Source organism: Dendrobates tinctorius, unplaced genomic scaffold, assembly GCF_039654945.1.
Source record: "Dendrobates tinctorius isolate UK_male_01 unplaced genomic scaffold, ASM3965494v1 ptg000315l, whole genome shotgun sequence".
Taxonomy (NCBI): domain Eukaryota; kingdom Metazoa; phylum Chordata; class Amphibia; order Anura; family Dendrobatidae; genus Dendrobates; species Dendrobates tinctorius.
Genome location: NW_027361982.1, coordinates 6,386,621 through 6,414,553, shown reverse-complemented (window position 1 = coordinate 6,414,553; position 27,933 = coordinate 6,386,621). Strand labels below are relative to the sequence as shown.

The following is a 27,933-nucleotide window of genomic DNA, read 5'->3' as shown; positions in this document are numbered from 1 at the left end:
GCATGTCTGCGGGACATTGTGTGCTCAGTGGAAAGCAGAATCCTGTCTGGGTTCTGTGTGAGAGACGGGAAACTTGGGGAATAAACTCTGCTGGCATTTGGTTTTCATTTGGAACAAGGAGGGGAGCAATATTATTCTAGGATGTGCTGGGCACAGTATGGCGGTAATGAGGAAGCTGAGGGGGAGCAGAACCAGACAGGGAGCTGTAAGGAGAGGCAGAGACGAGGGACAGTCACATACACAGAGAAAGCCATGTAATAGAGGAAGGTTTAGTAGTTATACCGTATTCTTGTAGATAGGGGGCAGTATTATCGTAGATATATTCTTGTACATAGGAGCAGTATTATAGTAGTTATATTCTTGTAGATAGGGGGCAGTATTATCGTAGATATATTCTTGTACATAGGAGCAGTATTATAGTAGTTATATTCTTGTACATAGAGGCAGTATTATAGTAGTTATATTCTTGTACATAGGAGGCAGTATTATAGTAGTTATATTCTTGTACATAGAGGGCAGTATTGTAGTAGTTATATTCTTGTACATAGCAGTATTATAGTAGTTATATTCTTGTACATAGGGAGCAGTATTATAGTAGTTATATTCTTGTACATAGCAGTATTATAGTAGTTATATTCTTGTACATAGGGGGGCAGTATTATAGTAGTTATATTCTTGTACATAGGGGCAGTATTATAGTAGTTATATTCTTGTACATAGGAGCAGTATTATTATAGTAGTTATATTCTTGTACATAGGAGGCAGTATTATAGTAGTTATATTCTTGTTCATAGGGAGCAGTATTATAGTAGTTATATTCTTGTACATAGGGAGCAGTATTATAGTAGTTATATTCTTGTCCATAGGAGCAGTATTATAGTAGTTATATTCTTGTACATAGGGAGCAGTATTATAGTAGTTATATTCTTGTCCATAGGAGCAGTATTATAGTAGTTATATTCTTGTACATAGGGGCAGTATTATAGTAGTTATATTCTTGTACATAGAGGCAGTATTATAGTAGTTATATTCTTGTATATAGGGGCAGTATTATAGTAGTTATATTCTTGTACATAGGGAGCATTATTATAGTAGTTATATTCTTGTACATAGGGGACAGTATTATAGTAGTTATATTCTTGTACATAGGGAGCAGTATTATAGTAGTTATATCCTTGTACATAGGGGCAGAATTATAGTAGTTATATTCTTCTTTCATAGGGTCAGTATTATAGTAGCTATATTCTTGTACATAGGGGCAGTATTATAGTAGTTATATTCTTGTACATAGGGGCAGTATTATAGTAGTTATATTCTTGTACATAGGGGCAGTATTATAGTAGTTATATTCTTGTACATAGGAGTAGTATTATAGTAGTTATATACTTGTACATAGAGGCAGTATTATAGTAGTCATATTCTTGTACATAGGGGCAGTATTATAGTAGTTTATATTCTTGTACATAGGAGCAGTATTATAGTAGTTATATTCTTGTACATAGAGGCAGCATTATAGTAGTTATATTCTTGTACATAGGAGCAGTATTATAGTAGTTATATTCTTGTACATAGAGGCAGCATTATAGTAGTTATACTCTTGTACATAGGGGGCAGTATAGTAGTTATAGTCAGGTTTCTTTATGACGTCCCTAATGGGAACCATATTATATGCTGGAATCAGCGATGCAGACCTCCAATTCAGATACATACAGAGCTTTCTGATATATTTTGCACCATCCTTTGAACCTCATCCTCTGCCTTAGCACGAGATGTACAGACCACATTCACATTGTAAAGTGATATTTGTACAATGAAGCACTCTATCATAAATCACACAATGAGCTGAAGAGGTTATAACGAGTGGCTTATAAATGACCAAGACAGGACTTGTGAAGCTCACAATCACAGGATAGACATAAACAGCGCAGAATCTGAGCGTGAACCTGCGTGCAGAGAATATACACAGGCTGTGAAATCCCTAGGATGAGACAGACACTGGAGAGGTGGCAGCTTAGATTACTCCACTAATACATATACAGTGCACACCGTATATACACACGTCCGTCACAGCCCTCCACTGGCTGCACAAATATCCACTTCTGGAAAATCACTTTATACACTCAGAGAAAACTTTAAACAGATGGAAAAGTCCCAAGAGTGAGAATCAGAAACACTTTCTGTGCGGAGACATTCTGCGCTAAGGAAATAGCAGGAATTAAAGGAACAGGATGGTTCAAAGCTTTACTACTATCAGTCGTGATGATATTGAGATGGTAATTATGGGCTGAAATAAGACGCAAAATGTCTACAATTTGGTGCTGATTTTGCCACTGTGGCTTTCCTGCAGATTGTAGAATATGGAAATTAGGAAATTCTACAGCAGAAACATCCCGTGAGGCCAAACCCAACATTGACCATTAGACCGGGGTCAGACGTGCGAGAAACTAGCACAAGTCTCACACATCAATACCGGGCACTGCCGCCGGCACTCGGACCGGAGCGTTCAGCTGCATAGAAATACATGTAGCCGCAAACTCCGGTCCGAGTGCCGGCGGCAGTGCCGGGTATTGATGTGCGAGACTTGTGCTAGTTTCTCGCACGTCTGACCCCGGCCTTACTCAGATTCAATTCTGAGTCCCATTATTGGATCCACTAAATTCCACAATGGGGCCTCATTCTGAAGTCCGTTTTTCACATGCAGGTGCTATAGATTTTTCACAGACAGCACTCGTACCTGTGGGGCCATTCACATGTTTGTGATTTTTCGTGTACTGAGCAGTCGGCAGAAAATTGCAGAGACATGTCTGATTTTGATGCAAGGGTCAGATCAAAATCGGCAATGAAAATCTATGGGTCTGTGAAAAAAATCGGTCCACGTGTAATCCAATTTTCCTGGACTCCCAGAAAGGATAAGATGGAGAAACTTTTTCTTTTTGTTCGCCACAAACGAGAAAAACGGATGACACTCTGGTCAAAGTCTGATCAAAATAACCAGTCCATTGTTCTCGTACGTGAGATAATTGACGTGTGAATGAGGTCTTGAAATGGAAGTTCCGAGATGTGAGAAAAGCGCACACATATGCTGTAGCAATGAGCTATGTATAAAGTTTCCTCACCTCTGTCTATTCTTCTGCTCATTTTGCCAGGCATGGATGGTTCTACTTAGGGGTGGCTGCCAAATTCTTAGGGTTGGGAAGGATTATGTCCTCATCTACTGGCTTGCCACTGTTTCCACAATTCCATTAGAAAATTCCAAAACAAAACATTAAGATTTCTGCTTTTTTTTTTAAGTATAAGACAAAAAAAACACAGAAGCTGCAGTTTTCAGATCCAGAACATAACTGACTTTACACCAGGGATAAGCCTAGTTTTAAGGAAGATTGCGCTCTGCTGAGCCCTATACTGTAGCTAGTTTTCTGTCCGATTCTCTGAAAATTAGGCTTTAGATGGATCCATAATTGAGTCCGATGGAGCTGTGCACTGATGGAGTAATTTTGGACTCCGTCTGGCTACTGTGTCAGCAGGGTCTCTCTTTTTTCGACATAGATAAGAACGTAGTCCATTGGGGCCTTGTCTAGATGTGTGCCGGAATCCTCTTTTTCAGGGATTCCAACATGAAGGCTGGTGCAGTGCTCAGCTTAGAGTTCTGGATGTGTCTGAACCTCGCCTTACTGCACAGAATCGCTTGGGTTCTTGTACAGAGAATAAGATAAGTTTGGGACAGAGGATAAGAGGGGATTAAATTAAAGAAGAGAAAAATCATCTATGAAGAACAGAACAAGTTCAGGGTACAAAATGGAGCAGATTTCCTCTAGAAGAAGATAAAATCAGATTGGGTTTAGGAAGAGACTAATGCAGGATTATTACAGAGGATAACCCAGCTAAGTCAAAACTAGAGAAAGAAACATAATGAACCCAACATTGGGAAAACAGAATAGGACAGCGGAGCGTACTGTGCAGAATCAATTCAGTTCTAGAGCAGAAGATAAGACAAGCTTAGGATGGAAGATAGGACAGGTCCAGAGTAGAGGATATAGCAGAATTACTGCAGGGGATAAACCAGGCTCTCGAGGTCAGGATAGGCTCAGAGTACAGAACAGGGTACATTAATAAGTCAGAGTATAGAACAGAGATCAGAATGGGCTCAGAGTACAGAAGAGAGAAGAGGACAGGGTCATAGTATAGAACAGAGGTCAGGATGGGCTCAGAGTACAGATGAGAAAGTAGATAATTTTGGGTAATAAATTAGAGAACAAAATGGGTTCATGGTACAGAACAGAGAACAGGCTCAGAGTGAAGAAGAGAGAACAGGACAGACTCAAAATACAGAAGAGAGAACAGGACAGGCTCAGAGCACATATGAGAGAACAGGACAGACTCATAGTTCAGATGAGAGAACAGGACAGGCTCAGAGTAAAGAAGAGAGAACAGGATGGGCTCAGAACACAGAAAAGAGAACAGGACAGGCTCAGAGTACAGAGCAGAGGTCAGGATGGGCTCAGAGTACAAAAGAGAGAACAGGACAGGCTCAGAGTGCAGATGAGAGAACAGGATAGGCTCAGAGTACAGAAGAGAGAACAGGACAGGCTCAGAGTAAAGAAGAGAGAACAGGATGGGCTCAGAGTACAGATGAGAGAAGAAGAGAGAACAAGACGGGCTCAGAGTACAAAGCAGAGGTCAGGATGGGCTCAGAGTACAGAAGAGAGAACAGGACAGGCTCAGAGTAAAGAAGAGAGAACAAGACGGGCTCAGAATACAGAAGAGAGAACAGGACAGGATCAGAGTACAGATGAGAGAATAGGACAGGCTCAGAATACAGAAAAGAGATCATGACCGGCTCAGAGTACAGAAGACAGAACAGGACAGGCTCAGAGCACAGATGAGAGAACAGGACAGGCTCAGAGTGCAGAGTAGAGGTCAGGATGGGCTCAGAGTACAGAAGAGAGAACAGGACAGGCTTAGAGTACAGATGAGAGAACAGGATAGGCTCAGAGTACAGAAGAGAGGTCAGGATGGGCTCAGAATACAGAAAAGAGAACAGGACAGGCTCAGAGCACAGAGCAGAGGTCAGGATGGGCTCAGAGTACAAATGAGAGAACAGGACAGGCTCAGAGTACAGAGCAGAGGTCAGGATGGGCTCAGAGTACAGAAGAGAGAACAGGACAGGCTCAGAGTACAGATGAGAGAACAGGATAGGCTCAGAGTACAGAAGAGAGAACAGGACAGGCTCAGAGTAAAGAAGAGAGAACAGGATGGGCTCAGAATACAGATGAGAGAACAGGACAGGCTCAGAGTAAAGAAGAGAGAACAAGACGGGCTCAGAGTACAAAGCAGAGGTCAGGATGGGCTCAGAGTACAGAAGAGAGAACAGGTCAGGCTCAGAGTAAAGAAGAGAGAACAAGACGGGCTCAGAATACAGAAGAGAGAACAGGACAGGCTCAGAGTACAGATGAGAGAACAGGACAAGCTCAGAGTACAGAAAAGAGAACATGACTGGCTCAGAGTACAGAAGACAGAACAGGACAGGCTCAGAGCACAGATGAGAGAACAGGACAGGCTCAGAGTACAGAGTAGAGGTCAGGATGGGCTCAGAGTACAGAAGAGAGAACAGGACAGGCTCAGAGTATAGATGAGAGAACAGGATAGGCTCAGAGTACAGAAGAGAGAACAGGACAGGCTCAGAATAAAGAAGAGAGAACAAGACAGGCTCAGAATACAGAAGAGAGAACAGGACAGGCTCAGAGTACAGATTAGAGAACAGGACAGGCTCAGAGTACAGATGAGAGAACAGGACAGGCTCAGAGCACAGAAGAGAGAACAGGACAAGCTCAGAGTAAAAAGAAGACAGAACAGGACAGGCTCAGAGCACAGATGAGAGAACAGGACAGGCTCAGAGTACAGAGTAGAGGTCAGGATGGGCTCAGAGTACAGAAGAGAGAACAGAACAGGCTCAGAGTACAGATGAAAGAACAGGATAGGCTCAGAGTACAGAAGAGAGAACAGGACAGGCTCAGAATAAAGAAGAGAGAACAGGACAGGCTCAGAGTACAGATGAGAGAACAGGACAGGCTCAGAGTAAAGAAGAGAGAACAAGACAGGCTCAGAATACAGAAGAGAGAACAGGACAGGCTCAGAGTACAGATGAGAGAACAGGACAGGCTCAGAGTACAGATGAGAGAACAGGACAGGCTCAGAGCACAGAAGAGAGAACAGGACAAGCTCAGAGTAAAAAGAAGAGAGAACAGGACAGGCTCAGGATGTAGAACAGAGAACAGGATGGACTTAGAGTACAGAATAGAGGACAGGATAAGCTCAGAATGCAGAAGAGAGAATAGGATGGGCTCAGAGTACAGAACAGAGGGCATGATGGGTTCATGGTACAAAACAGGACAGGATGGATTCAGGATAGAGAAAAGAGAACAGGACATTCAGAGTGCAGAAGAGAGAATATGATGAGTGCACGATAAAGGACACAGGACAGGATGGGTTTATAGTACAGAAGAGAGAACAAGATGGGTTCAGGGTACAGAACAAAGGACAGGATTTGTTCTGGGTATAGAACAAAGTATAGGATAGGCTCAGGGTAAAGAACAGAGATCGGGACAGGTTCAGGATATAGAATAGAGGAAGGAATGGGCTCAAAACAGGATATGCTTAGGGTGAAGAACAGAGAATAGAATGGGCTCACAGTACAGAAGACGGAAAAGGATAGACTCAGGGTACAGAACAGAGGATGGACAGACTCAGGGTACACAAAGAGGACAGGATGGGTAAACGGTACAGAAAAGAGGTCAGGCTTAAAGTACACAAGAGAGAACAGGATTGGTTCAAGGTACAAAACAGAGAATAGGACGGTCTCAGGGTACAGAATAGAAGAAAGTACAAGTTAAGGGTACAGAACAGAGGACAGGACAGAATGGGCTTAGAGTGCAGAACAGAGGACAGAACCAGTTTAAGGTATAGGACACAAGACTGAATGGGCTCAGGGTACAGAAGAGAGAACAGGAAGAGCTCCAGTTAAAGGACAAAGGATGGGAAGGGTTGAGGGCACAGGGCAGAAGACAGGACTAGATCAGGGTATAGGGCATAGGACAGGACTAGCTCAGGATAGAGGACAGGACTAGCTCAGGGTACAGGGCAGAGGACAGGACTAGCTCAGGGTACAGGACATAGGACAGGACTAGCTCAGGATAGAAGACTAGATTAGGGTACAGGGCATAGGACAGGACTAGCTCAGGGTACAGTGCATAGGACAGAACTAGCTCAGGGTACAGGACAGAGGACAGGACTAGATCAGGGTATAGGGCATATGACAGGACTAGCTCAGGGTACAAGGCAGGGGACGGGACAAGATCAGGGTATAGGGCAAAGGACTGGACTAGCTCAGGGTACAGGGCAAAGGACGGGACTAGATCAGGGTATAGGGCATAGGACAGGACTAGCTCAGGGTACAGGGCAGAGGAGACGACTAGCTCAGGGTACAGGACAGAGGACAGGACTAGCTCAGGATAGAATACTAGATTTGGATAGACACAATATTAATGTGAGGAGAAAATTATCGATCTCGAGCTGTACAATAACTAGCTCAGGGTACAGGACATAGGACAGGACTAGCTCAGGATAGAAGACTAGATTAGGGTACAGGGCATAGGACAGGACTAGCTCAGGGTACAGTGCATAGGACAGAACTAGCTCAGGGTACAGGACAGAGGACAGGACTAGATCAGGGTATAGGGCAGAGGAGACGACTAGCTCAGGGTACAGGACAGAGGACAGGACTAGCTCAGGATAGAATACTAGATTTGGATAGACACAATATTAATGTGAGGAGAAAATTATCGATCTCGAGCTGTACAATAACTACTAATATTGTCATTAGTATATATCCTAATGTAATCACCAATTACTGCCGTAGACTACTCTATATGACAATGCCGCATACATGATACAGCTTGAAGTTTTAACAGTGCAATTTGTGACAAAGTGAGGCTCTGTTCACAACGGACGTTACATTTAACGTATACAACAGAAAAAGCTCCTAGTGAAAACGCGTAACATACAGTATCTGTACGACTTCATCCATCTGACACAGGACAAATAGTGCATTCTGTCTGTCAGGAAGATATCAGTCTAATAAGCATGAAGGCCTACAACTGTCCCACAACAGCAGATGTCACAGAGAAGAAGGATCAAGAATGCTGAAATTTACCGTCATGGCCGAAAGTTTTGGCACCCTTGAAATTGTTCCTGAAAAGTATTTCTCTGAAAAAATTATTGCAATTACACAATTTGGGTTGTAAACGTCTTGAATATGTTGTGGGGATGGACTTTTAATTTTAAGATTATTGATATTGTTCAACAATTTTGGTTCTCAAGTCCTCAGACAGTTCTCTTCTCCTCTTTCTGTTCTCCTCACACAGACACACAATGAAAAGATTGAGTCAACTTCTCCCCTTTTTATCAGGTTTCAGGTGTGATTTTCATGTTGCCCACTGAGTTATGTACCCACAATACTGGAAAGGTGCAACAATTTACCATCTACCTATCTACCCATCTACCCATTAATTCACCTATCCATCCAACTATCCACCTACCAATCTACCTATCTATCCACCCATCTCTTCATCCATCCATCCATCCATCCATAAATCCATCCACCTACCCATCAATCCACCTATCCATCTAACTATCTATCTACCCATGTATCCATCCATCCACCTATCTATTCATCCATCCACCTATCTATTCATCCATCCACCTATCCATCTACCCATCTATCCACCCATCTATCCATCATTCCATCTATCTATCTACCTATCTATCCACCCATCTATCCATCACCTATCTATCTATTTATCCACCCATTCATCCATCCATCAATAAACCTATCTATCTATTTATCTATCTATTCATCCATCCACCTATCCATCTACCTATCAGTCAACCCATCTATCCATCAATCCATCTATCCACCTACCTATCTATCCACCCATCTATCCATCCACCTATCTATACCACCCTTCCATCTATCATCCATCCACCTATCCACCCACCAATTTATCCACCTATTCATCCATCCACCCACCTATCCATCCACCCATCTATCCATACATCCACCTATCTATCATCCATCTATCCATCCATCCTACCACCTATTCTTCCATCCAACCATCTACCTATCTATCCACCTTTTCATCCAGCCATCCACCTATCCATCTACCTATCAGTCAACCCACCTATCCATCAATCCATCTATCCACCTACCTATCTATCCACCCATCTATCCATCCACCTATCTATACCACCCATCCATCTATCATCCATCCATCCATCCACCTATCCACCCACCTATTCATCCATCCACCCACCTATCCATCCACCCATCTATCCATACATCCACCTATCTATCATCCATCTATCCATCCATCCTACCACCTATTCTTCCATCCAACCATCTACCTATCTATCCACCTTTTCATCCAGCCATCCACCTATCCATCCGCACATCTATCCATCCATCCACCTATCCATCCAATTTTACCGCACGCGGAACGGTGTAAGCGCACCCCCCAAAAGAAATTCATGAAAAGCTGGTTTTTGTTCATTCTGCGTCCCAAAAATCGGAATAAAAAGCGATCAAAAGATGTCACGTGCCCGAACATGATACCAATAAAAGCGTCAACTCGTCCTGCAAAAAATAAGACCTTACGTGACTCAGTGGGTCTAAATATGGAAAAATTATAGCTCTCAATATGTGGTGATGCAAAAACTATTTTTGCAATAAAAAGCGTCTTTTAGCGTGTGACAGGTGCCAAACATAAAAACTGCCATAAATAGTAAATCAAACCCCTGTTATCACCCCCTTAGTTAGGGGACAATAATAAAATAAAAAAAAGTATTTATTTCCATTATCCCATTAGGGTTAGGGCTAGGGTTAGGGCTAGGGCTAGGGTTAGGGCTAGGGTTAGGGCTAGGGCTGAGATTAGGGTTAGGGGTGTGTTGGGGTTAGGGTTGGAGTTAAAATTGGGGGGTTTCCACTGTTTGGGCACATCAGGTGCTCTCCAAATGCAACATGGCGTCTGATCTCAATTCCAGCCAATTCTGCGTTGAAAAAGTCAAATGGTGCTCCTTCCCTTCCAAGCTCTGCCATGCGCCCAAACAGTGTTTTACCCCCACATATAGAGTATCAGCGTACTCAGGACAAATTGCAAAACAACATTTGGGGTCCAATTTCTCCTGTTACCCTTAGGAAAATAAAAAATTGGGGGCAAAAATATTTTTGTGGAAAAAAATGTTTTTTTTATTTTCACGCCCGGGCGTTATAAACTTCTGTGAAGCACTTGGGGGTTCAAAGTGCTCACCACACATCTAGATAAGTTCCGTGGGGGGTCTAGTTTCCAAAATGGGGTCACTTGTGGGGAGTTTCAATAGTTTAGGTTCATCAGGGGCTCTCCAAACGCACATGACACCTGCAGACCATTCCATCAAAGTCTTCATTCCAAAACGTCACTACTTCCCTTCCGAGCCCCGACGTGTGCCCATACAGTAGTTTTCTCCCACATATGAGGTATCAGCGTACTCAGGACAAATTGGACAACAACTTTTGGGGTCCAATTTTTCCTGTTACCCTTCGGAAAATAAAAAATAGAGGACTAAATGATCATGTTTGTGGAAAAAATACGATTTTTTTATTTTCATGCCCGGGCATTATAAACTTCTGTGAAGCCCTTGGGGGTTCAAAGTGCTCACCACACATCTAGATAAGTTCCTTAGGGGGTCTAGTTTCCAAAATGGTGTCACTTATGGGGGGTTTCCACTGTTTAGGTACATTCGGGGCTCTCCAAAGGCAACATGACACCCGCAGAGCATTCCATCAAAGTCTGCATTCCAAAACGTCACTACTTCCCTTCCGAGCCCCGACGTGTGCCCATACAGTAGTTTTCTCCCACATTTGGGGAATCAGCATACTCAGGACAAATTGGACAACAACTTTTGGGGTCCAATTTCTCCTGGTACCCTTGGGAAAATAAAAAAATGGGCACTAAAAGATCATGTTTGTTGAAAAAATACGATTTTTTTATTTTCACGCCCGGTCGTTATAAACTTCTGTGAAGCACTGGGGGGTTCAAAGTGCTCACCACACATCTAGAGAAGTTCCTTAGGGGGTCTAGTTTCCAAAATGGGGCCACTTGTGGGGGTTTCCACTGTTTAGGTACATCAGGGGCTCTCCAAAAGCAACATGACACCCGCAGACCATTCCATCAAAGTCTGCATTCCAAAACGTCACTACTTCCCTTCCGAGCCCTGACGTGTGCCCATACAGTAGTTTTCTCCCACATATGGGGTATCAGCGTACTCAGGACAAATTGGACAACAACTTTTGGGGTCCAATTTCTCTTGGTACCCTTGGCAAAATAAAAAAATTGGTGACTAAAAGATCATGTTTGTGGAAAAAATACGATTTTTTTATTTTCACGCCCGGACGTTATAAACTTCTGTGAAGCACTGGGGGGTTCAAAGTGCTCACCACACATCTAGATAAGTTCTTTGGGGGGGTCTAGTTTCCAAAATGGTGTCATTTGTGGGGTGTTTTCACTGTTTTGGTACATCAGGGGCTTTCCAAACGTGGCATGGTGTCCGATCTCAATTCCAGCCAAAAACGTCAAATGGCGCTGCTTCCCTTCTGAGCTCTGCCATGCACCCAAATAGTGGTTTACCCCCACATGTGGGGTATCAGCGTACTCAGGACAAATTGCACAATAACTTTTAGGGTCCTGTTACCCTTGGAAAAAAAGAATTGAGGGTGAAAAGATCATTTTTGTGGAAAAAATATGATTTTTTAATTGTACGGCTGTACGTTATAAACTTCTGTGAAGCCCTTGGGGGTTCAAAGTTCTCACCACACATCTAGATAAGTTCCTTGGGGGGTATAGTTTCCAAAATGGTGTCATTTGTGGGGGGTTTCCACTGTTTTGGTACATCAGGGGTTTTCCAAACGCGACATGGTGTCCGATCTCAATTCCAGCCAAAAAAGTCAAATTGCGCTGCTTCCCTTCTGAGCTCTGCCATGCGCCCAAATAGTCGTTTACACCCACATATGGGGTATCAGCGTACTCAGGACAAATTGCACAATAACTTTTAGGGTCCTGTTGCCCTTGGGAAAATAAAAATTGGGGGTGAAAAGATCATTTTTGTGGAAAAAATATGATTTTTTAATTGTACCGTTGTACGTTATAAATTTCTGTGAAGCCCTTCTTGGTTCAGAGTTCTCACCACATATCTAGATAAGTTCCTTGGGGGGGTCTAGTTTCCAAAATGGGGTCACTTGTGGGGGGGGTTTCCACTGTTTAGGTACATCAGGGGCTGGCTCATCAAACGTGACATGGCGTCCGATCTGAATTCTAGCCAATTTTGCATTGAAAAAGTCAAACGGCGCTCCTTCCCTTCTGAGCGCTGCCATGCGCCGAAACAGTGGTTGCCCCCTACATATCAGGTATCAGCGTACTCAGGACAAATTGCACAATAACTTTTGCAGTCCAACTTCTCCTGTTACCCTTGGTAAAATAAAAAAAATTGAACCTGAAGTATTTTTTTTGTGAAAAAAAGTTAAAATGTTCATTTTTGTTTAAATATTCAAAAAATTCCTGTGAAGAACCTGAAGGGTTAATAAACTTCTTGAATGTGGTTTTGAGCACCTTAAGGGGTGCAGTTTTTAGAATGGTGTCACTTTTGGGTATTTTCTATCATATAGACCCCTCAAAGTGGCTTCAAATGTGATGTGGTCCGTAAAAATAAAAAGGTGTTGTAAAAATGAGAAATCGCTGGTCAAATTTTAACCCTTATAACTTCCTAAGAAAAAAAAATTTGGGTTCCAAAAGTGTGCTGATGTAAAGAAAACATGTGGGAAATGTTACTTATTAAGTTTTTTGTGTGCCATATCTCTGTGATTTAAGGGCATAAAAATTCAAAGTTGGAAAATTGCGAAATTTTCAAAATTTTCGCCAAATTTCCGTTTTTTCACAAATAAACGCAAGTTATATTAATAAAATTTTACCACTAGCATGAAGTACAATATGTCACGAGAAAACAATGTCAGAATCACCAGGATCCATGGAAGCGTTCCAGAGTTATTACCTCATAAAGGGACAGTGGTCAGAATTGTAAAAATTGGCCCGGTCATGAACGAGCAAATCACCCTTGGGGGTTAAGGGGTTAAGTTTCAGATAGAGAGTGGACATGATGTTGGAGACTGCGGAAAGACAGTTACTGGCATTCTGTAGTACAGCGGGGCTAAGGTCAGGGGATGACGTGTATAGTTGTGTGTCATCAGCATAAAGATTCTACTGAAAGCCAAATCTGCTGATGGTCTGTCCAATTGGGGCCGTGTAGAGGGAAAAGAGAAGGAGGCCAAGGACTGAGCCCTGGGGTACCCCAACAGTGAGAGGAAGAGGAGATGAAGTGGAGCCAGCGAACAGAACACTGAAGGAGCGGTCTGAAAGATAGGAAGAGAACCAGGAGAGAGCAGTGTCCTTAATGCCTAGTGACTGGAGCCTAGAGAGTAGGAGGTGGTGGTCAACAGTGTAGAAAGCTGTCAAAAGGTCGAGAAGAATGAGTAGAGAGTGTTCACCATTACATTTTGCTGTCAGAAGGTCGTTGGTCACTTTGATGAGTGCAGTTTCTGTTGAATGTAGAGCGCAGAAGCCAGACTGTGAAGGGCCTAGGAGGGAGAGAGTGAAGTAACAGGTAAGGCAGGAGTAGACCAGGTTCTCCAAGAGTTTAGAGATGAAGGGGAGATTGGAGACTGGTCTGTAGTTGTTTGTGCAGGATGGGTCGAGAGTGGGTTTCTTTAATAATGAAGTAATGATAGAGTGTTTGAAGGAGGATGGGAAAATACCCGAGGATGGGGAGAGATTAAACATTGTTGTTAGGTGAGTTGTGATGACTGGAGAGAGAGACTGGAGAAGATGTGAGGGAATGGGGTGAGAGGTGCATGTAGTCGGACGAGAAGAAGAGAGGAGCCTGTAGACTTCTTCTTCTGTGATGGGATTGACTGTGGAGAGTGAGCCAGGGGAAATGCAGGGAGGGATGGGAGTCACTGCCCCTGGGGGCTGGGAGAGGATTTCCTGACGGATATTATCTATTTTCTCTATAAAGTGGGAGGCCAGGTCATCAGCACAAATGTTTGTGATAGGACTTGTGCTTTCGGCTTTAGGAGAGAGTGAAAGGTGTCAAAAAGTTTCTTGGGGTTGTTGGATAGTGAGGGGATCAGGGTGGTGTAGTAGGTCAGTTTGGTGAGTTGAAGGGCAGAATTGACATACGGTAACTGATTTTGTTCCAAGAGGAATTCGACTGATGGCTATAAGGGCCTATGGGCTCTCTCCAACTATGGACCCTCGGGCACCTCACCAGTATGTCAGATTGTGATCCCCAGCCGGGATAGGAGAGATTATAATCTGTGTGAAGATGTAGACAAAATGTGGTGATCTATACAGAAATGTGTGGAGGCTTTTTAGTTATGACATTAAAAATCTTGGAGTTATAATGGCTAATTGTCCAGTTCGGGGTCCACAGTATATACGTAAACCTGATCATCTCTCTGACAATCTGTTAGTGAATGCATCGCAGTGTTCAGCACAGACAGGACAGGAGAGATTCTGAAAATTATCTTTTTGTGACACATACTTTCTAAAACCAAACCAAATATTGACCTCCCCTCCCTCGCTCCGTTCAGACCCCCGGTTTCACCCAAAGTGAAGCAGTTCTATAAACAGGAGGTCTGTGCATCCATCCACACAATGGGCTCTCTGTGAATATCCTTCCCTCAGACAGAGGATGCCCTCAGCACTCACAGGGACCAACCTGGGCGAAGAAAACTCAATATATTTCCATTTCAAAGGGGCCAATTCAGGGGTCCCTGGGTGCGGATGCAGAGGGACCCCAAACACTCATAACCGACGGCTTGTAAAACTTGCATTGTTGAGCGCCACATTCCTGTCACTAATTTAGTAGAAATCCTTTCCTGAAACATCAGTGTACGGGCCAGACACAGCCAAATACCAGCGCATGGAAAACTCAAAGGAAAACAGTAGCCGTGTGTGTCTGAGGAATGAGATCCATATGGCTTTAGCGTGTGCGGTTATGGGGCACAGGGCTCATGTGAATTGCTGTTTGACGTATTCATTCTTCTCTCTGACCAGCGAATACCTTTCCTCTGACAGCTCGCCAACTATTTTATCTAGGATCTCAGGTATTATTTCAGGATAGACATGATTGCCTGGTGAACCGGCCAACGCAGCAGAAATCACAGGGCGACATGGTGATGAGCGGATCTCATAGCCTTAGGGCTCGTGTAATGACCGTAGTTTCGGATCGAGTGCTACCCAACAAATAAATCAGATCACACTTGCACTAATTTTCTTACATGAGGCCGTGCACATATCCGATTTTTTCCTAAGGCCGCATGGTCTGAGGAAAACAATCACCGCATGCACGATTTGCCTCCGATAATTAGATCACACAAGTCTATGGGTCCGTGAAAAAAAATCGGACTGCGCTCAGATGACAAATGTGGCCCAATTTTCACGAATGGAGAAAATTGGAGAATTTTTTTTCTTCTCCACATCATTTCTTCTCTGGATTTCACTCTAGTTAGAGTCGGATTAGCATAATCAAACCATTTTTCTCAGATGGAGAACATACCGTGGTGTCACCCTAGCCTTATAGTGTGAGTGACATTAACGATTTATCCAGATTTATGCATGTACGTCACTTTCTGATGGACCCGTCCTTTATTAAGATCTGGCACAATGGAGCTTCAGTTCAGGATTAGAATAATTGGAGAATAATTGGGATCCTCCATACACAAACTAAAAGAATCCACTTTCATATAATAACAGATCAATCCAAACATTTTACATTTCCACCATGAATTTTTGAGATTCACTCCCTAAAGCTTTATTAGCAGGGTCATATTAGAAACACAGAAACCTGATATATCTATGGAAACTTTCACAATCTGCGCCCCATTTGCTTCTTCCATTGCTCTTCTTACATCTGTGCTACAAGGGAAATTCATCCCAAAAGAGGTATAATAAGCATAAAGGAATGGGCTTGTGTTTGTGGCCACGGACAGTAATGGATGTCTCCCAGTTTGATTGTGGGGTTTTCAATTACATATAAGCAAATTATTCAGCTCTGGTGCATCAAAAAAGTAAGTGATAAAGGACCATGACCTTCATGGACCAGGAGAACAGGACACTCTGGTCCGTCTCAGCTTCCTAACATTTGTGATCATGTCCACTCTTCAATCTCCCATCTGAATGAAATCTGATGAATATGGAAAATGTGTTCCCACCCAACAACAATATACAGTATGATGACACAATATTCAAGATAAGTGGTAACATGGAAATAAGACCAAGATGGACACCAGGCGGCAAATGTATCTGAGAGGATTTTGGTCAAAGGAAGGAACTGCTCCTTCAAAAGATACAAGCTTTGCAGCAATCGGTCCACAAGATTAAGCTTTATTATATGATGATCATTGACTGCATGTGACAAACAATGAACACCTCTAATTAAAGAAGTACAAAAGGAAAGTTAGTAAAGAACAAATCTTTAAAATGAGAATTGTGTCATCAAAAATAAGAGATCCTAGTACTGAAGCGCCGATCTGCTACATAGTGATCGCCTGAATATGCCACCTTAGGTGCAGGCCTAGTAAGAATATAAAAATTATGGGCTGCTACCATCATCATGAACAAAGTCCCCATTGGAAAACAACACATCTCTGTGAATCCTTATCTAGAGATGCAAAGAAAAGCTCAATATAAAAGAGAAAAGTGCTACATAGTAGTCAACAGTAATAGGGCTTAATATCTATAAAGGCCAACAACATGACCTTGATATTATCAGGGGCAGCAGAGCTCTTCTCACTAGTCACTAAATGATTACATAAGTGCCGAGAACCAAGTGATGACTTCACTACATGGCCTCAAAGCTTGGGCACCATGGCTGAGAATCTATGAAAAGAAAAAAATGGAATTGCACAAGAAAAAGTGCAGGTATAGGTGACAGGCCACAGTAACCCACCAATCTATGGGACAGATAAACGCAAAATAGTGGGCAGCACTCAATAGCAAAATCCATTCAAAAAAATGTCCTGTTTTCATGGGCCAATAAATGCACACATTTTTTGCATGAAATTGCAAAATTGAGTGTTGCCCACCTTTTTCCCTTTTATCTATTTGGAAAAAATAAAAACACCTGCACTTTGTAAATTCCAAGACTGGTATACAATTCAGGTTCCTGGTTTGAGAATCCTTACTTGTATCCTCATTCAAAGAAAAAGAAAGGCAGCACTCCAAGTAGTAACAAAATGGGGATTTTATTGACCCAATACATTAAGCCAATAAAGTCCCCAACTGTTACACTTAAACTACTTGGAGTACTGACTTAGCCAATCCACCTATCCATCCACCTTTCTATTCACCCATCTATCCATCCATACGCCTATCTATCAACCCATCATCCTATCTATCTACCTATCTATCCATCCATCTATCTAGATATCCACCAATTCATCCATCCACCTATATATCCATCCATCCATCCACCTATCCATCCACCTATCTACCCATCTACCCATTAATTCACCTATCCATCCAACTATCCACCTACCAATCTACCTATCTATCCACCCATCTGTTAATCCATCCATCCATAAATCCATCCACCTACCCATCAATCCACCTATCCATCTAACTATCTATCTACCCATGTATCCATCCATCCACCTATCTATTCATCCATCCACCTATCCATCTACCCATCTATCCACCCATCTATCCATCATTCCATCTATCTATCTACCTATCTATCCACCCATCTATCCATCCACCTATCTATCTATTTATCCACCCATTCATCCATCCATCAATAAACCTATCTATTTATCTATCTATCTATCTATCTATCCATCCATCCACCTATCCATCTACCTATCAGTCAACCCATCTATCCATCAATCCATCTATCCACCTACCTATCTATCCACCCATCTATCCATCCACCTATCTATCCCACCCATCCATCTATCATCCATCCATCATCCACCTATCCACCCACCTATTTATCCACCTATTCATCCATCCACCCACCTATCCATCCACCAATCTATCCATACATCCACCTATCATCCATCTATCCATCCATCCTACCACCTATTCTTCCATCCAACCATCTACCTATCTATCCACCTTTTCATCCAGCCATCCACCTATCCATCCACACATCTATCCATCCATCCACCTATCCATCCATCCAACCACCTATCCAATCATCCATGTACCTATCCATCCACCTACCTATCCACCTATCCATCCATCCACCTGTCCATCCACCCACATATCCATCCTCCTATCCATATTCATTCACTTCTCCATTCATCAATCCACCCACCCGTCACTCCATCAAATCCACCCACTATCCTCCTACCTATCCATCCATCCACCTAGCTATCCACCTATCATCCATCCACCCACCCATCCATCCATCCATCCACCGATCCATCTATCTATCCACCTATCCATCCATCCATCTACCAACCTACCCACCCACCTGTCCATCCACCCATTGATCCAACTATTCATCCGTCCATTTTATATTTGCACTACAGAGTTGTTCTGACTCTGGATCCCTATAGCAGTGACATAGTGACTTGTGCATTCGGTATATGATCCATTTTACCAATATGTCTGATGATAATTGATAATATTGCTGCTATTTTCTTGTGTTTTTATTTCCACTAGAAGGAAGTTTACGACTCCTGATACTTGTAACTTCCTCTTTCTAACACTTTACTCTGGTCACAGGCGTCCATCACACTGACCCTACATATTATAGAATAATGGTCGCCGGGTGTGCAGCACATGGAGGGGAGAGGGGTCCGGGAGATCTATGGGCTGCGTATTTGGACTTAGCATTCAGGGTGAGAGTTCAGCATCCTGCATTTCATCCCTGATTGCTATTTCTGTAGGAGAGCCAACACTTGGAGTATAATCTCCACATTATGCTTTGTGTGAGAGGAACGCTCTGAGCCCGGATCACACCCACAGCCATTTCCTAAGTGACGTTTCACATTGCAGATCTCTCTCGTCATTAATTCAAAGAGCAGAGAAATCTATCAGGTTACCGACAGTCTGCCATAAAGTGACATGAAAACACAGACATCACGTGCCGACGTCACCAGTTATATGGTATATACTGCCATGGCGGCAATGTCCAGCAGATTCCAACACCACAAAGGTTTCCTCTGTCAGCCTCATATTATAGGCAGAGAAATCATTGTATGTAGTGTCTCTATATACAGTTACGCTTCCATTATACGTATATAAAACTGTGGGATTAAACCTTCTGGTGTGTAATGACCCTTCTCTATGTACGGTAAACCGTTACATCATCCCTGGTAATTATCCCCAAATATTTCCAGCTATGGAATATAATATTATTTCTTATTATTCCATGTGACATCTCTATAAACCCTTCTGTTCTTACATATGGTTTCTCTATATACATACAGTAGGTATCAGTAATGGTAGATGCCATTGTGGCCACCTGCAAGGGACCTCCATGCCCAGAGCTCAATCTGCAGACTCCCAGTCATCTGGTGACCTCATAGAATTGGCTTCACCTGCTTCTGTGAGGCCTTTCCTTAGTTCTTCATGATAAATATATCTGTATCTTTGCGTTAAAAGGGTCTTCCAGGAATTAAAAAAAATCTAAAAGTAGGAGAAAACACAATGCCCCTCATCTTTACTTTTCTGGAGTGATGTAGACCTTATTGTAAATGAAAGGAGGTGTTACCATTGTGAGACATGTAATGACAGACAGTCTGCTCTCCGGATCTACATGTGTCACACTGGTAACGCCTCCTTTCATCTGCAATAAGCTCTCGAGGCGGAGTCTATGTCCAGCCCATAGCCTGGAACAGCTCATTTACATATTAAGAAGCACGTGGAGTTCTCTGGAATAAAACATCGGATCGCAGATATCAAGATGTCATTTTATTCAGCTTCCTATGATCTGCAGGCCCATAGAGATGGCTGAGAGGGTTGATCCTACTGACAGATCCTACTGACAGATTCCTATAATCAAAGCATTATACTCATGTGTATATAGATGTACACTTCCACACACCACAAAGCTATAGCTGTAAGATAATTAAATATCAAACGCCACGAATCATCACATGTCCATACCCAGGATACCCACCGTGCCTCAGTATACGGTATATCCTTTCTACAGAACATAGTCACTGCTGGCACCAGACCTTGCCAAGTCCCAGCTTATCTACAGAGGTGTAATTACAGGGGGTGCAGGGGCGGCAGTTACATTGGGCCTGGTACTTAGGGAGACCCAAAAGGTTCCATCGGCCCATGTGAGAAGACAAAAACCATTAAAGAAAGTTGGAAGTCATATTGGAGATTTTGCACTGGGGCACAAAGACTGCAAATTACACCAATGTATCTATAGATTATAGCAATCCAGAACTGATTTTACTGCCATGTCAGAAGGCTCTATGTGGATGTTTGACCTAGAAGCCAATGGAAAAGTTAACATGTAATGTAACATCCATCATGTGTGATTCAGTTATTGGAAGTCTCGTTATTCCCCTACTGCTTCTTCATGGTCCACACTTGGGTCAAGCTCATGTTTTGTCTGGGCCTAACTAACAGGAGTGATTATCAGACTACAATGAATCATCTGCAAAAGCCACCTCTCTGAGAAGACCACTGCCTTATCCAGGCTGGATATCCAGTGATAGATTATCAGCTCCACCATATAACATACATATTGGTCAACGTCTGACGTCTGTAAGGAGATCAACTTTTAATGCAAGTCTTGGTTTTTGCCTGCAGTCCTCATGGTGTAGTCCTACATCTGTAGGTGTATTTGCTGAGCACTTTTTCCTTGGTGGAGGAGCTTTCATTGTACTGAAGCTCGTGTGATACGGTGCCAATTAATGGGGCACGTTATGTCTCCAAAACACTATAAATAATATTATAATTCATGAGTCCATCCATCCATCGCTGGTCCAATACTGTAGCTCACATTGGGGCAGTGGACTCGATCTCGCTCATCTCCCTCGTTCTCCAGTCCACTCTGGGACCTGGGTGATTGACACTTTACTCTCTACTGTAATAAGAACGTCCAGATTCACTGCTCGCTCCTAACAAGCTTTGCTTTCATCCCAGGCTCCCAGCTCTCCTGCTGTCCTCCACTCAAATAAGTGACACCTCTTTCCAACTATTCGCAGACCTCAGCCTCCCTGGCACATAGTGATCAGGTAGAGGACAGAGGGCGGCATTCACTACAGTCACACAGGAGTCATAGTGATCCGCCAAATCAGGTGATGTCAGATGCTCTGGACTATCCTGGACATCTGCACCCTCGTAATCCACATCTTACTCCACAGCAATATAGAATAATGATTCCCATCCATTCACCGGGTGCCGATGCTCCAGCTTTAGGAATCGAACCCTGACAACTGGGGATCAATCTTCCTCCTTTATGTCCTATGTCCCCATGTCCTGGAATGACCTCTGTCCCTTCAGATTCTGCTCCTAGACTGCCATTTATGTTCTTCTCAATCCCTGGCCTACACCATTTCCTCATCTTGGATTGGACCCAAGGCTCATTATTTCTTAAGTGTTAGAGCAGTGGTTGACGAGTTCATTGCTGCGTCTCCTTTCCTCGAAGCCTCCCTGGTCCAGTAGGCTCGATCTCATTATAAGGGCAATTTCACACTCTGTGTTTTTTGGGAATACACCCATGCAGTTTTAGGTGTATTTTTTCAATCTAAACTCACAAGTGCAGCAACAGACGTCCTTGCTATATTACCTATTCCATTTGGATCCACATCTGACTTTGTTCCCAAAACAATGCATCAAAAACTTCAGCGGAATTTTTCCCAAAAAAAGTTTTACAAAAATATTGCCAATTGTGTAACCCTCTCTGCTGACAAGCAGAGATCTGCTCCAGTCTCTAGATACATAGCAGCGTGGTCCCGATGTGCACCCCCCAAATTCTGCCTCCGTTATCCAGGGAATCTGATATCATTTACTAACTCATTTAGTTTTTAGTTTCTGCCTTTTATTTTTTCAATCTCAGAGCCAGAAGAGTCGTCTCTTTCCCAGAGATCACGGCACCTTTTTATGGATTTGTGCAATTGAAATCTCATTCTGCTTTCATGGAAAATTCTGCGCTCGCTATAAAAGTCTTCTTGTTCCATCAGCCAGTGCTGAGCTCATTAGAAACAAACCGAACAGAAAAAAAATAATCTGGCTGGTCAAACAATAAAATATCTTCATTGTTCTCTGTGCGGTAGAAACGTCAGAGGAAAAAATTCGGTGGTGGTGGTGGGGATAGTTATTTTTTTTGTCACCCACCAAATGACAAAATAAATCAATTACATGACATTTAGAGAAATTGTCTTATGAATTCTTTAAATGTCTCCGAACCTCAGAAACAAATAATAGGCCAGACTTTATTAATGTCAACTCTTTACTGTTACTAAAAGTTTCAAAAAGTTTAAACAAAATAAAAACAATAAGAAAATAATACATATCCACAAAAACTGAGCACAGTTCCTCGAATTGTTTAGCTTTTTAAGCAAAAAAGAAAAAAAAGAAGATGAAAAAATGGTTAACACTTTACTCTCCAGAGTCATTAAAATTTTGATGAGGCCTCATCCAGGTGAGGTTTACCTGCTCCATGCCCACGCCCACCAACCCCAGTGCTATCACCCAGTTTTTTTTTTAAAAAATGCTCTCTGTGCCCCCACCACCCCCAATTTCAGGACCATATGCTGCAAATACCAGCACCGTGATAAATCTCGCAGAGCCGCCTCTTGCATGCACCACTTGCTTTGAGATATGAGTGTCACTGAGGGTGGTATGAAGGCTGCACTCCAAGGCATACCTCACATCCCCAAGTGTAACCTCTACCTGCGCTCCCTGTGTGCCTGCATCGCCTGCACACCACACACAGCTCTGCACAAACACCGCCATTCACATATCTATATGTACACTGTAGGCATCCTTACACAAACACCTAGGCACAAAGTGCTGCTATGTAAGGGCGCGAGGGCAGGGGTGCTGGGCATCCTCACATTCCGGCCGAGGTAGTGGGCATCCTCACATTCGGGCAGAGGTGGTGGGCATCCTCATATTCGGGCAGAGGTGGTGGGCGTCCTCATATTTGGGCTTGGGTAGTGGGCATCCTCATATTTGGGCAAGGGCGGTGGACATCCTCATATTTGGGAAGGGGTGGTGGCGATCATCCTCATATTCTACTATGACCAGAATACCAAGTCACACTTAGCACATAGAAGTGAATATGAATGACATATGCTCTATTATACATGCGCAATCCATAAATATCATCCATATTATGTATATGTTATACTGTATATAGTAACTTGTAACCGCACATCATATGGCGGTATAAAACCTGGATTATGGCAGGAGCACAACCTGCCATTAGACATCCCGTACATTATTACAATACAAGAGCCCCAGGACCACAATTTTTCAGCGTATTCTTAAAACATGTATACATTTTCACGGGAAAGATTAGAAAAAACAACCTCAGAATATAAGTCTATGGCAGCAGATACACATTGTGCAAGAAATTGGCAAAAAATCATATTTCTCCCAAAAGGAATGTGTCCCTGGAGACACAGCAGGTGGTTCATGCTTGTCCTATAATCCAGCAACCCCCCCATAAATTCCCTTGGTGGATGTCCGCAGACCCGCAAGTTGGGGGTACTGGGGCTCCTTGCGGCTTCTCTTCGGATGTCAGTGCCTTCCAGTGTCACCTGTCATTAATATCACTTAGAATTTGTGCAGGATATTAAGGGTTACGTTTATTCTACTCTTTCATTACTATAAATCGCATTTATTCTAAGTTCTCAATATTTAACTCTTCCTCATCCAGAGATGGTGACAGCGGCTGTCATTTGGGGAGATACATTATACACAGCGGACAGAGCACTCACAACCTCTGCATCTTGCTGAATTGGCTGCACCTGATATTTTATATTTTCCATCTGCCCATTCTCCATTCATTACTTCTAGCATTTTTTTAGGTTTCCGTACTGTAATTTAATATTCCTGCAGTGACATTTTGTGCACATGGGACACCTCCCCGTCTGTCTGTCTGTCTGGAAATCTGTGCCAGTCCGGAGCTCTGACTCATTATTGATGACTTTGACAGCTCGGCTCAGAATTCCAAAATATTTCCAAGCCCCTTGTGGTCCCAGATTGAGACGTTATCCCTCTTATCATGGGCACCTGGTGACACCTTCATGCAAAATAACTAACCGACTCAATGGCCAAAATCAGTTTTTGGGTATAAAGCGGATTAAATTTTTTAATTAAATTTTTCAATTTTCACTTTAAGTAATTCTAACTTTTCTGTTTGCAGTCATCACTTGCATCGCACTCACATCTGTTGTGCACCCAAGCAGGTATGATAATTTTACCCCCCAAAATGCCAGTCTTACCTGCTGCCTGCGTCCTCAACAGCTGCCAGAAGAGAAGCAGCGCCAGGCTGCAGAGAGGGGGCACCCCGGGGACCCTGCATCTCCTGGGCTGAGGCTGGGGCATGGTGCCCAGGTACAGGGAAGGGAGGGGAGAGGAGGCCGCAGGATCAGCAGCAGCAGCAGCTAGGTGCAAGGGAGCAGGACAGGAGAGCAGAGGACAGGCTGCAGCTACTGCTGGAAACTCTCTACTTACACCATGTGCAGCCAGCCTAGGGAGGGGAGAGGAGGGCAGCCCTGTGCTGGGAGGGGAGGAGGAGGGGGGTGTCTGAGGTGAGACCCTATGTGAGCTCCCTTTCATTAAGCACACCCACTCTCACCCACTTTCCTCCCTATTTACCTCCACTGTCGCCTTCTCACTTCCCCTTTGTCATTAATTCATGATATCCATCCCTAATTGTCACCTATTCTGCCCCCCATCTCCCTCACTGTCACTCTCTGCCCCTCACCTTTGCTTCTACCCTCCCACCTGTCTGTCATATGTATCCCCCCATGTGTCACACACCTTCACCCTCTGGTGGCACAGGCATGTGTGAAATTCCTCATTCTTCCTCCTCCTGTGGACACAGGGGCGACTTACATTCTACAGAACACATTTAATTGCATTTATCAGGCGGCCCGTAAACTAATATTTGTCATTAATCAGTCATTTTTATTCTGTCGGTCGCTTTACGGCTCAGAATTCCCCATTTCACACGTAGACTCCAGATCCTGGAACACAGAAATGTCATCGGGGTCTGCATCCAGGAAACGTAGGAGTTTGTATATTATTAGTGAGGGAAGGCCGGAGCTATCACATGATTAATGAGGACTTTGGCAGAAAAAAATAACGTGAAATTTAAAAAAAATTAATTCACGCACTTTTTTTTTTACCTCCTGGATTATAGACGGGATAGTTGGGCACTTGCTTATAAGGAGATTAAAAAAAAATAGACCACTTTTTCCCAGCAACAGCGTCACTCCTGTATGAGGCTGAGCTGCAATACCAGATATTGCCAAAAGACAAGAGAGGCGCTGTTCTGAACAAAAAAAAAACTGAGTCTATTTTTCTTCTGGCTGTCAACATCTTTAACGACTTAGTTGTGGAGTATCAGTGTGTACCTTGGCATATCTGGTACGCTCCCCGAGCTTGTCTATGTTCTTAAAATGCAAACTTTTTCTGGGAGTGTCCTCTAAATATAATTGGTGAGGGGATTTAATAGATGCTGTAAACATTTATTGGGACAGGCAGGTAAAGCGGCAGCAAACCGAGCAGAGACAATAATTCTTTATGATTCCAAATTCCTTCCATAGTCCGGAGAGTGTTTCAAGGTGCTCGTCTGCTGCATGATATTTAGGGACAAAACAATCATTCTGAGAGTTCTGCATGTGGGAGCGTTGGAGGGAGCGGGGTGGAGGGCTGAAAGATTCATGTCAGACGGAGTACAACCTCAGCACCCAGAACCTTTAATCATTCATCTATCATTGTAATCAGAGAGGAATGAGTGGCCATTGTGGCTTTATGTTAAGGGCTCACTAGGTGAGGTGGATTCTTGAAGCCCAAGGAAGCAGAGTTAATGGAACCTGCAGGCGAACAGGAGACATCCTGAAGATTGCAGACAAGCAGCAGAGTTACTACAAGCTGCAGGCAGACAGGAGAAGTTCTGGAGATTTCAAACAGTTGGTAGAGTTACTGGAAGTTGCAAGCAGACAGGAGACATCCTGGAGATTGCAGACAGGTGGTAGAGTTACTGGAAGCCTCAGTCAGACAAGAGACATCCAGTACATTGCAGACAGGCAGGTACAGACTGGGGCTGAAATTAAGCACTGGCATTTGAAATCACACAGGCCCATGTTGTCCCTGTCCCGATGAACCAGATGGGATCCAATATTTTTAATAATACCTGTGACCTGCTGTGGTAAGTGACGGAGTCAGCGACTTTGTGCTCCTTCACAACTCTTAACAGTATGGGTGTCTTGAGAACACCGATTCTACTAACAACATAGCAGACAAGGCAGCCCATTACCAGACAGGCCCTTCTGGCATTTGTCAGAATTGCCAGATGGCCAGTCCAGCCCGCAGACAGGTAACTGTGCACAGACAAACTAAAAGACTTAATGAGGTCCTGGAAGCTGCAAGTGGACAGAAGATGTCCTGGTAGTCACAAAGGGACATGCAGCAGAGGTCCTGGGAGACTGGCACCAGGTTGTGGTGCAAACCAGAGGTGGACATACCATTAGTGCAACCTGTGGTCAGGGGTCCTGAAATGAAGTAACAGGGCCACTTCCACCTTCAAAGCTACAAGCAGCATATGTCAAAGACACATACAGGGGGCATTCTAATAAACTAATGGACCACAAAGGGCCCATATACTTTTCTAGCACAGGAGCCATCTTCTGTCTGTGTCTGATGCAAGCTGCAGCGCTGGCAAAAATTAAGAGACCACTGCAAAATTTTCAGTTTGTCTGATTTTTCTCTTTATAGGTATATTTTTGAGTAAAATGTAAATTGCTCTTTTATTCTATAAACTACTGACAACATGTCTTCGCATTTTCAGGCACTAAAATTTGTATTTATTTTCAGAAAATGAGAAATGGTCAAAATAACAAAAAAATGCAGTGCTTGCAGACCTCAAATAATGCTAAGAAACCAGTTCATAATCATTTAGAAACAACAATACTAATGCTGTAACTCAGGAAGAGTTCAGAAATCAATATTTTGTGGAATAACCATGATTTTTAATCACAGCTTTCATGCGTCTTGGCATGCTTTCCACCAGTCTTTCACACTGCTTTTGGGTGATCTTATGCCACTCCAGGTACAAAAATGTAAGCAGTTATTTGATGGCTTGTGACTATCCATCTTCCTCCTGTTTACAATCCAGAGGTTTTCAATGGGGTTCAGGTCTGGAGATTGGGCTGGCCATGACAGGGATTTGATGTGGTGATCCTTCATCCACACATTGAGTGACCTAGCTGTGTGGCATGGCGCATTGTCCTGCTGGAAAAACCAGTGCTCAGAGTTGGGGAATATTGCCTGAGCAGAAGGAATCAACTCTTTTTCCACGATAACCTTGTATGTGGCTTGATTCATACGAACTTCGCAAAGATTAACCTACCCAGTTCCAGCCTTGCTGAAGTGTCCCCAGATCATCACTGATCCTCCACCAAATTTCACAGTGGGTGCAAGACACTGTGGCTTGTACGCAGAGGCGTAGCTAGGGTTTCGGTTCAGGGGGGGCGAAAATTCTGAGTGGGCCCCTAACTATGTAACTTTGATTACAACTCGGTGACGCACCCTAATAGTGGATGTAGGAGATGACTGCGCTGTTACTGAAAATAATCCCTATATA

General features: G+C 43.3%; 1 protein-coding gene across 2 annotated transcripts in view; it reads right to left on the bottom strand.

Annotated features, from left to right (window-relative positions):
- Positions 1–24,803, bottom strand: part of COL11A2 (collagen type XI alpha 2 chain) — a 185,751-nt gene extending 160,948 nt beyond the window's left edge. For both annotated transcript variants that reach the window (XM_073561377.1, XM_073561378.1), the window contains exon 1: positions 24,566–24,803. In XM_073561377.1, the coding sequence (XP_073417478.1) occupies positions 24,566–24,668 (103 nt within the window). In that variant the 5' untranslated portion in view covers positions 24,669–24,803. The remainder of the gene's footprint in view (positions 1–24,565) is intronic.
- Positions 24,804–27,933: the final 3,130 nt, after the last annotated feature.